General features: G+C 34.8%; 1 protein-coding gene across 2 annotated transcripts; it reads right to left on the bottom strand.

The window, feature by feature from the left end:
* Window positions 1–4,153: 4,153 nt before the first annotated feature.
* LOC134259562 (uncharacterized) lies at window positions 4,154–8,988 on the bottom strand. 2 transcript variants are annotated; one of them, XM_062742148.1, is made up of 5 exons: window positions 8,885–8,988; window positions 5,712–6,362; window positions 5,173–5,235; window positions 4,425–4,533; window positions 4,154–4,358 (listed from the first exon to the last, which is right to left on the bottom strand). In XM_062742148.1, exons 1-4 carry the CDS (start codon window positions 8,933–8,935, stop codon window positions 4,438–4,440), a joined length of 861 nt encoding a protein of 286 aa, XP_062598132.1. In that variant the 5' UTR covers window positions 8,936–8,988; the 3' UTR covers window positions 4,154–4,358; window positions 4,425–4,437. The 2 variants fall into 2 exon arrangements, with proteins under 2 accessions (XP_062598132.1, XP_062598133.1); XM_062742149.1 differs by lacking the exon at window positions 8,885–8,988 and adding an exon at window positions 7,358–7,441.
* Window positions 8,989–11,762: the final 2,774 nt, after the last annotated feature.

Raw genomic sequence — 11,762 nt, 5'->3', positions numbered from 1 at the left:
AACACATTTCATCAAAAAATAGAAAAGTTACGGCTATATCTATTATATTGGTCATTTCACGTGTTGCACGTGCGCGCTCTTGCAAGCACGTGCGCGCAAAATGACCTTGATTCCGCAAATCTACATGACATGTCTACTTACCCTAAAAAGGTTTTACCTACATCAGATGTACAGTTTACAAGATCATTCGCGGACAAATAAGTACCCAGGAAGAAGAAAAATAATAACTAGAAAGTCTGCTATTGCAAGCAATAGCATATGTCGCCCCGTACTGGACAAGACTTTCATTTTTATCATCACTAAAACAATGGTCCATTAGCTAAGCTTGGACAACCATCGAGTCGTATCAGTCCTTTCCGTTGGAAACGGAAGACCTTAATTGGGTACATCCCATTTTATTTTTAGAATCGGTAGGAGAAGAAAGTAGTGCAGGAAAAAATTACAAGTTCCTAAATTTGCAGACTTGCATAAAAGAAGTTGGGCAGATGTACTGAACTGAGCCTCATACTTGTTAATTGGCAGTATCTTTCCTACCAAAAAAGCTTGGCAAATGTATTTTTTTAAGAAGATCAGCCGAATCATTTTGTGTATTATAACGCCAGTTAGAACTCTGAAATTTCACTTTCATTTTTAGAGGTTCTGTCGGAAAACGAATCTGACATGCCACCTTCAATTCGAGCATTTCTGCATCGTACAGGGCTGATGTTTCTTATGAGATGATAAATCATGTGTAAACTTTCTCAGTTTAGCGGAATCGTGAACATTTTCGGCGAGATGAATGTTTTGTTTACAGTAGTGATCAAGGCTTAGCGCACTTGTAGGAGCGGATCCTAGGATTTATGAATGAATAAAAACTATGGAAATAACGTACCAATTTTCTAATTTATACTTGCACTATCTAATGAAATTAATAATATACAAGTTATAGATATACAAAAAAATGCGAAATGCTAATAAATGCAGTTGACAATCATTATTTTATATATAGATAAAATAAAATAATTATAAAATCTAGAGACAAGACAGAAGAAGAATGAAGGTTGGCAAACTATGAAATCACATCAGGAGAACTGAATTTTATGAATGAAACTTTTAAAACGTTACTTGTAAGTTGTATATGTTAGATATGTGTATTCTAACTGGCAGTGCGCTTCAAAAGGGGGGGGGGGGTCGTCTTGAACATAGTACCTTACGTTTGAACAGTAAGGGCTAGGGCTTTCGTATTTCAAATATGTAATCCTTGTGAAAAGAACTTTTATTGGACACGAAGAACTTTGACCCTTTGACCTAGACCTTGGAGAACACATGTGTACATCTTAACCTTTTTTCTGTTTCGTTTCTATGACAACTGTGAGCGACTCATTACAATTATTTTAAAAGTAAAAATCACTTTGACACATTGCAAGGAATTAACATTGAAAGTTTCATAACGATTGCTTGAGTAGTTATTGAGAAAATCGAAATTAAAGAATTTTAACATTCCCCTGGTTTCCATGGCAATAATCGAGTATTTGAAAATTTTAAATGCAAGGCGCACAACTACAGATACTAATCATTAAAATAAAAAGAGTTTCATTACGAACGTTTAAGGGACCAGAGAGAACACTCTCGGACAAAATTCGTCGTTTTTTACAGGTTTCCATGGCAACGGTAGACATATTGGAACTGAACGACCTCACTGCACAACTACAACCAGTGATCGTCCTTTGAGGAAAGTTTCAGGAAGATTGCCCCAGCCATCTCCGAGAAACAGCCTGGATAAAAAAAACATGCGTACAATATCAATATGTCGTCCCCGACTTCGTTCGGGGCGACATAATAACTCCTGAATTTTTCACATCAATAACTCCTGAATTTTCCCCTTCAGTTCGAGCATTTCTGCATCGTACAGGGCTGATGTTTCTTATGAGATGATAAATCATGTGTAAACTTTCTCAGTTTAGCGGAATCGTGAACATTTTCGGCGAGATGAATGTTTTGTTTACAGTAGTGATCAAGGCTTAGCGCACTTGTAGGAGCGGATCCTAGGATTTATGAATGAATAAAAACTATGGAAATAACGTACCAATTTTCTAATTTATACTTGCACTATCTAATGAAATTAATAATATACAAGTTATAGATATACAAAAAAATGCGAAATGCTAATAAATGCAGTTGACAATCGTTATTTTATATATAGATAAAATAAAATAATTATAAAATCTAGAGACAAGACAGAAGAAGAATGAAGGTTGGCAAACTATGAAATCACATCAGGAGAACTGAATTTTATGAATGAAACTTTTAAAACGTTACTTGTAAGTTGTATATGTTAGATATGTGTATTCTAACTGGCAGTGCGCTTCAAAAGGGGGGGGGGTCGTCTTGAACATAGTACCTTACGTATAAAAAAAATCATAACGATTGCTTGAGTAGTTATTGAGAAAATCGAAATTAAAGAATTTTAACATTCCCCTGGTTTCCATGGCAATAATCGAGTATTTGAAAATTTTAAATGCAAGGCGCACAACTACAGATACTAATCATTAAAATAAAAAGAGTTTCATTACGAACGTTTAAGGGACCAGAGAGAACACTCTCGGACAAAATTCGTCGTTTTTTACAGGTTTCCATGGCAACGGTAGACATATTGGAACTGAACGACCTCACTGCACAACTACAACCAGTGATCGTCCTTTAAGGAAAGTTTCAGGAAGATTGCCCCAGCCATCTCCGAGAAACAGCCTGGATAAAAAAAACATGCGTACAATATCAATATGTCGTCCCCGACTTCGTTCGGGGCGACATAATAACTCCTGAATTTTTCACATCAATAACTCCTGAATTTTCCCCTTCAGTTCGAGCATTTCTGCATCGTACAGGGCTGATGTTTCTTATGAGATGATAAATCATGTGTAAACTTTCTCAGTTTAGCGGAATCGTGAACATTTTCGGCGAGATGAATGTTTTGTTTACAGTAGTGATCAAGGCTTAGCGCACTTGTAGGAGCGGATCCTAGGATTTATGAATGAATAAAAACTATGGAAATAACGTACCAATTTTCTAATTTATACTTGCACTATCTAATGAAATTAATAATATACAAGTTATAGATATACAAAAAAATGCGAAATGCTAATAAATGCAGTTGACAATCGTTATTTTATATATAGATAAAATAAAATAATTATAAAATCTAGAGACAAGACAGAAGAAGAATGAAGGTTGGCAAACTATGAAATCACATCAGGAGAACTGAATTTTATGAATGAAACTTTTAAAACGTTACTTGTAAGTTGTATATGTTAGATATGTGTATTCTAACTGGCAGTGCGCTTCAAAAGGGGGGGGGGGGTCGTCTTGAACATAGTACCTTACGTTTGAACAGTAAGGGCTAGGGCTTTCGTATTTCAAATATGTAATCCTTGTGAAAAGAACTTTTATTGGACACGAAGAACTTTGACCCTTTGACCTAGACCTTGGAGAACACATGTGTACATCTTAACCTTTTTTCTGTTTCGTTTCTATGACAACTGTGAGCGACTCATTACAATTATTTTAAAAGTAAAAATCACTTTGACACATTGCAAGGAATTAACATTGAAAGTTTCATAACGATTGCTTGAGTAGTTATTGAGAAAATCGAAATTAAAGAATTTTAACATTCCCCTGGTTTCCATGGCAATAATCGAGTATTTGAAAATTTTAAATGCAAGGCGCACAACTACAGATACTAATCATTAAAATAAAAAGAGTTTCATTACGAACGTTTAAGGGACCAGAGAGAACACTCTCGGACAAAATTCGTCGCTTTTTACAGGTTTCCATGGCAACGGTAGACATATTGGAACTGAACGACCTCACTGCACAACTACAACCAGTGATCGTCCTTTGAGGAAAGTTTCAGGAAGATTGCCCCAGCCATCTCCGAGAAACAGCCTGGATAAAAAAAACATGCGTACAATATCAATATGTCGTCCCCGACTTCGTTCGGGGCGACATAATAAGAAACAGAGTAAAAACAATATGTTCCCCAACTTCGTTTGGGGAACATAATAATAATTATAGAGACAAAAATCAAAATGATACGAATGAATAGCACACAGTGCCTACTGTAGCTGTCTGCCAAAAATGTATCATCGCAAACATGATTTGCCAAGAAGAATTTGCCAAACAATAAATAATTTAAAAAGTAATGTGTCAGTGCATGTTCAAAAAGTCTTGAGAGAGACAAACGATGGGCTTGCATGGATTGTCACAAGGTGGCCCAGAGAGTTTATAACACCACAACACACAATAACTATCCCATTCATGAAAATATCACAGGGTGGCCCAGAGAGTTAATAGCACCACAACACATAATAACTGTCCCATTCCTGAAAATATCACAGGGTGGACCAACGAGTGTATAGCACCGCAACAAATAGTAACTGTCCCATAACCGGAAAATTTTCCTCAGACGAAATCCCATTCGCTGTACTTAGGCTCGTGGTATGTTAGCCTTTTCCACTTGCGCTGGTGACTGAATTTCACACGCTCAGACCATTCCAACTGAAAAAAAAACATTTACTTTTTATAGTGTATTAGCCAATGTTAAACAAAATCTACACAATAATGGCTGTCAAAGAGGGAGGGTCACAGGAGGACAATGCACCTCATCATCCCTTTAATTATTTGCGAATTGCAATTTTAAACTCCACCCCTGATTTACCCCCCCCCCAAAAAAAACAACTGTTTTTAACAATTTAGAACCATTCTGCGTGTAATAATGCTACAGATCTACATGTACATTTAAAATAAATAATAATGATCATATTCTTTTCATAATTTTTATGCGCCCGGATCGATAGATCCAAGGCGTATATTATTTTTGTCCAGTCTGTTTTTCTATTTATCTGTTTGTCTGTCTGTTGTCAACTTTAACCTTTTTGCACCATGAGAGATAGAGACTTCATATTTGGTATGCATACTCCAGGCCGCTAATATTAAGTTCTTTCAAATAACACCATGGTCAATGACCTTGTACCTTGACTGTGACCTATATGCTAAAAATAACTTTTTCAAACTTTGTTGCCGCATAGTGTTTCACAAACACATCTTGTTTTTGGTATAATTTTATTTTCATTATTAGTTAAAGTCTCTTGCCTTCATGTGCAAAATGAAAGAGAGTGGCGTAAATGAGACACCTACCAGGTGAGAGGGATATCTCAGTAGATCCGCCTCTCTCCGATCAACATCCATTGTCGCATCATACTGAAAAAAGAATCAAAATAAAGTAAGTTTTAATGATACGAAGATAATTCCAGGAAGAAAAAAGATTAATTTTTTAGTCATTTTCAAAAGTTATTTACAGTTTTGAAAGAAATAAGCAACTCAAGTGGGATCACCCTTTGGTTTGGAACACCCCATACCCCCCACCCCCCACCCCCACACACACATATTTCTAAGCCTTAAGACCATTACCTTGGAATACACATTCGCCCATGCAAAATAAGACAAAGACTTGGACAGAATGTCAAGACAATTATATCAAACCATTCTCTAAATGAACGGTTCTTACCCAGTAATCAAGCCTTTCCTTGATTCTCTCAGAAAAAGACTTGGAAATGAACCGCTGCTAAGAAAGAGAAGAAGACAGAATAGAAAATAGGTGGAACCTTGTTTGAAAAAGAGAGGGAGAGAGAGAGAGAGAGAGAAATATTTAGAAATAGATTTCATGACTGACTTACCGATTTGTTGATGTTGTCTGTGAGCTGGTTAGATTGGTTAGGGTTGTCGTGAACGGTACACACCATTTGAGAGTCTGTTGTGGTAGCAGCACTACTTCCAGTCGGTGGTACCAGTGACATGTAGACCTGATTTTGAGGACCCACCAGGTACATAGAGGAACCGTCTGACACAACATGAAAAGGTTGCTCCTGCGGAGACATCTCTGTTAGATTGTACGTGTTGCTCAGTCCTTGTAACAATCCAAGAATGTCTGCTTGTGAGAGAACACATGCATCATTGTTGCTTTCATTGGTTGCACTATCAACTGACCGAATGTCTTGTTGCAGCTCCGCTGCATCCTTTGTATCACACGCAACCTCATTGTTGACAAGAGTGTTTGTTGCACAATCTGTCTGCGAAATTTCACAAGCAGTTTCTAAGTCACGTATCTCCTCAGAAATTAATGCACAAGCAGCTTCAAAGTCACGTATCTCCTTAGAAATTAATGCATATTCCTCAGCAGCTGATAGTTTGCCTGCAGTTTCACTGTTGTGGCTAGAGGTATCTGATGCACACGACTCTGTCCTGGGAACTTTGGAGGAGTCAGAGGACGAACGAGGACCATGTTTCCTCCCGTCTTTCTTTCCTCCTCTGATCTTTCGTTTCTTTGCCTAGAATATAATAGTTTGTTTAATTTCTGAGTTATCCATTACAAATTCAGAATTTCAATATGTAAATTTAAAAGCAATTCGTTTTCTTTTTAATTTTACATAAATGTATGCAAAAGCATAATTGCACATTTTACAAGAAGTCTTATGACTGCTCTTCATTCATTCATGCATTCATTTATTTATCTACCGGTATTTAATTAATCAATTATTTTATTTGTCTGTTTAACTTTATTTATTGTCTATTTAATATTTAAAAACCTGAACTTTTCATCTTTCATTCATGATTTGTTGTATAATTTTGGACCGTTGGGATTTATTTCTGACGTACGAAATTGGAACATAACACCATTTTAAACCCAGAAGTAGAGACCCCCTCCCCACCCCTTCCCAGCAATTGATTTTTTAGAGTAAACTTTCTTAACTTGAAAATCCTATTTCGAGGTGAGGGACGTCCTGTAACGTTTTGCATTTTTTTTCAAATAATGAAATTTGCCATGATCGACCGTACAGGAACCGAAACTGGGGTGGGGGTGGGGGTTAAGCAATTTACTTCATAACTTCATAATGTCAATTAACATGGCGAGACGACATAAAAAAGACTTACATTAAAAAGCCAATCACTTGCGCTCTACGTGCATACGTTTCTTTTTCAAAACAAGAACGAACGAAAAAAAATCTGGTAAAATCTTAGTAAAACAGAAATGTCACTCAAGAAGTAAGCGTGAAAAGTATAGTTAGACTGTACATTTACATTTTACAGGAAGTTTTATAGCCTAACTGCTTTTTGTTAGTTAAGAAAGAAAATCTTTCTCATTCATTCGTTATTTATTGTGTAATTTCACAACCGTTGGTATTTTTTCTGGAAAAATTGATCCCCAGACATACTTCGCGTTTGAATTTCGGATGCCAAACATTCATAAAAAAACACTGTCATAAATATCTCCATTTTTAGAATAGTCTGTACATAAAAGAAAATTCATAAGGGTAATTTATACCATTATGTTCCCTTCAGTACAGAAATCCTCAGTTGAAAGTCGTCGTTTCATTGTCAAATTTCAGTTCTTTCGCTCTGAATTTTTTGCACGTCCGTTCGCTACGACTGATGCCGTTACTATGAGCTTGTTGTCACAACACAACGACTCACCCTGCATCATCACCCTTAGCAACGTCATATGCCAAGTATTGCTTTCGTAAAAAGAAACTTTTTTTTAAAAAAGTTATAAAATATCTTTTTAAGTCCGTTGTAACGTTGGCCCTCCAAAAATATGACAAGCCAAAAAAAATTAAAAAGGAAAACGTCCAAATTCGAAAACCCTAAGGGGGGGGGGGTGTTACACGTGTCTCTAACTCATTCTTTTCCGTAAAATATTTTTAAATGATGAAATTTAATTGCCGAGTTCGATCGTACGGGGAAAAAAGTGGGTGGGTAGGGAATGGGATAGGAGGGGATGGGGTTTCCAGCAGCTTTAAAATGTCAAATTTCAAATTAATACTACATCAGAAAGACTCAAAAATTAACCGCCGCTTCCGCGTTCCACGGATCTGTGTCTCTCTTTTATAGCAAGAAAAAACTCGGAAATTGTTCAAATAAAATGTAAGAAAATCAAAAATTTCACTCGAGATTTTCCCCACAGGATTTTAGTTTTGTAGGTATTATTAATTTAAAGATATTTGTCAATAATTTAATTTTGTTCGTATTCTCGCCTCTCATTGGTTGAATTCCAAAAAGGAACGCAAAACATTTTGTATAATCTGGTTTGGTATGGGGACACACCCCCTTGACGACCAGCTTAATCATCATATCCATGTAATCCCCTCATTTCCAGTCCTCGGAATCCATGGAAAATTCCAAATTTAATAAATGTACCTTCAACTTTAAACAATTACTCGTTCTTACCTCGTGTAAACAAACATCATGGCTGCTAGATCCTTGTATTATTTATTACCTCCCCTCGCTTCAAATCACTTCCGTTACTACGGTTGTATTATTGCGCGGTAAATTTGAACTTATAAAAAGCAACACAACTTTACATCAAAAGTTGTTTAATTGTTTTAAAATTAAATTATAAGAAATGACTTTAATTCTTGGCCATATTATCGAGTATAATCTGGTTTGGGTCAGTTTACGCTTTTTTATAATCCGCTTCGCGGATTATAAAGCGTAAACTGACCCAAACCAGATTATACTCGATAATATTGCCAAGAATTAGAGTCATTGAACTCATTCCTTAAATAAATCAACACATACATTTGCATCTTTTACAGAAAGTACGTGACTTTAAATCGTTCGTATTAATTAATGTTAAAAAATGTAATGGAAATTTTTAACATTCATTATTTTTTTTTCAATTTTTTGGTGGGATGTGTAATTTTGGAACCCTGTCTTTTTTTCTGGCAAAATTGAACCCTCGAACATTTCTTTCGAGTTTGATCTAGGATATTCATGAATTTTTACTTCATTGAATATTTCCATATTTGGGAAATTATGTAACTAAAAGAACATTCATAAAGGTAATTTATACCATTATGTTCCCTTCAGTACAGAAATCCTCAGATGAAAGTAGTCGTTTCATTGTCAATTTTCAGTTTTTTTCGCTCTGAAATTTTTGCACGTCCGTTCGCTACGACTGATGCCGTTACTATGAGCTTGTTGTCACAACACAACGACCTCATCCTGCATCACCCTTAGCAACGTCATCGAAAGTTTTCGTAAAATAAAAGAGAACTTAACCTTTTTTCCAAAGTAAGACACAACTCAAAAATAATTCTAAAAGAATCTAAGAAAAACTAGGAAAATTTTCATTCAGTGTTTTTTTTTTTCTCCTTTCAATAATTTAGCTTCGTAGTTTTACAAGTTCACTTCTTGCAGAACGCTGCAGTCCATTTTACAAAGATTTATTAAAAATATTCAATATTTCACTTACCTGATCAGATTTTATCAAATTTCCTTATGAATAATAATATTCCAAATGTATATGTAACGGACAAATAATATAACGTTACGAATAGATTCACCTTTACGTCATAATACTAAAGCGCGCCAAAATCTGTACACCCTTAAGCGGATTTTTAAAATCTAAACGTCAACATTAGAATTAGCTGCAGAACTGTAGCTTTCCCAAAAAAATATTGACAGACCTGAGAGCTACAGTGCCACCCATTGAAAAAAACTGGATATTTATTGCTCACAAAAATTTGCGTTTGGTTCTTGATTAATTCTTCCAAATTCTTACCTCAACTGCAAAAAAGCTAAATTTCAAAAATTCTTTACTTTTCTATCAAGTTCTAGACATCTGCATGAAGCGCGTTAGACCGAAATATCTTGCAAGCAAAAATGGCAGTATAAATACACGAAATTTTCGATCATCTCAATTTCAGGGCCAGGAGGGCTATTTTTTTTCTCCCAACATTACCTTTACTATTGAAAATGTCCATTGAAAGGTTGGTTGCCCCCCCCCCCCACTTCTTACCACAGTATATTAATATGAAGGAAATGTAATGTATAAAAAAAATTTGGAAGTGAAAGGAAGTTGGTCTTCAAAAAAGTTCCATGCAGAAAGGGCCCTTAAGGTTAAAATTATCAAAATTGACTTTTCAATGGATTATGACAGCACACAGTGTAAAATGACCAAATATCAAGTTTCATTCAAATATTCCAACTAATGACTGAGATACAGGCAATCAAAGTTTCAGAAAATATTGAAAAGACGCTAAAATTGACGTTAAAAAATGACGTTCTAAATGACGCTTAATAATTAAATCATTTTATATAGTTATCGGTTCACGGATTGAAAGGTCTTAAGCCGTTACTTTTGCTTTTGTTTTACATGCAATATTTGAAATAAATGTTTTCGTAAAATTAATTCTTAATCATGCACTAATTGTCACAACCGATCTAATGATAAATTTTAAATAGATATGATTGCATATAAAGCCATACAGGAAAAAAGACACATTTCAGACTCGATATCAGACAAGACTTGTAAGTACATTTAGGAAGTGTCAGCATTTTTGCAAGTTACAGAAATATTGTCTCTCTGGTAATTCAAAATACACATTAATTGGAAAAATTTGATTTTAAATAACCTTTATGAATAATTTTTTTTAATTAATAAAACACGGATAATGATTTTGCAGCGGTTAAGAGCTTTTGGTTTTTCCTAATAACGTTATAAGCTTTAAAAATATGACGTCATGTTTGGCAAGAATATTTAAACAGGGAAAAAGAATTTTTTAAAAAATGAAGAAAAGCTATTTGTTTAAATATTTTGACATACAATACATATTTTACATTCTTGTATTTTACTTACATAAAAATATTTCCTTTAAAAAAATAATCCATTACGATAAAACAGATAATACTATTATATACGATAGATGTTCATTGTACACGTTATGGTTCATAAGGTCATTATAAAAATATATCTAAGATTCTCATCTCCGCCCAGCCAGATTTTTTTTACTCCCGCCTCGACTTTTTATTTCCGTTTTTCTTAATTATGATCGGGATCGGTATTTTCTACCACTCAACTCTTGTGTTAAATCCCGCGAAAATCAGCATGGATTTTACAACTGGGTCATTGATTGAGAAAAAATGGTGATTATGTGAAGTAAGAGATAAATGAATCTCTGCTATGACTTTTATTCGGATTTTCTAGATAAATTTGCAACGATTGACCAGGTCAATAAAAAAAAATCTGCAAAATTTAAAAAAATATAAAACATAAGCCGCTCCCTGTCCTCAATTTTTTTTTCAAAAATTCAGATGAGAATCTAGGATTTCTTTTATTATGGACTAATCAGTATAATATTTTTGATTTTGTGACTTAGATAAATATATGAGGGGATGCTTCTAGAGTGAATCAGAAAATTTATTGATGGGAGGGGGTCCGTCTGCATTAATTAATAGTGACAAATCGAGGAACTTTGTAAAGGGGGGAGGGCGCAGCAGAAGGCAGGTGGTCTGGGGCTGCACTGAAGCCCCTAGTGGGTCTAAGCCAAGGCCATTGTGGGGGTCTGGGGGCGAAGCTCTCAGAAGGTGACATTTTTTTTTTTTTTACAAATAAGAGATGTTTTACCTTTTGACAGGGGGTAGCCAGGCGTATGTTTTTACGCACAAAAATCCACATCAATTTTGAAAAAAAAGGAGATACGTAATTTCCATGTATGCTTTTATGCCCTTAAAACAAACACATAATTTTGCAAAAATAAATACATAATTAATTTTTAAAATAAAAAAAAGATATTTCGAAACAAATTTGAATTACGGTAAAAAATAAATGAAAATTAACATAATCAGTTGAGGAGAAAATACAACTGCCTTTTCTATCATAGAAAATCTTTCATTTACTTGCCTTTATATTGTGACTTTCTGATTTGTACATGTCGTATTTTTCGAAA

This window comes from Saccostrea cucullata, unplaced genomic scaffold, assembly GCF_032062105.1.
Source record: "Saccostrea cucullata isolate Sc308-1 unplaced genomic scaffold, CSIRO_AGI_Scuc_v1 ctg749, whole genome shotgun sequence".
NCBI lineage: Eukaryota > Metazoa > Mollusca > Bivalvia > Ostreida > Ostreidae > Saccostrea > Saccostrea cuccullata.
Note: the sequence above shows the minus strand (reverse complement) of the source record. Positions and strands in the feature narration are given on the sequence as shown.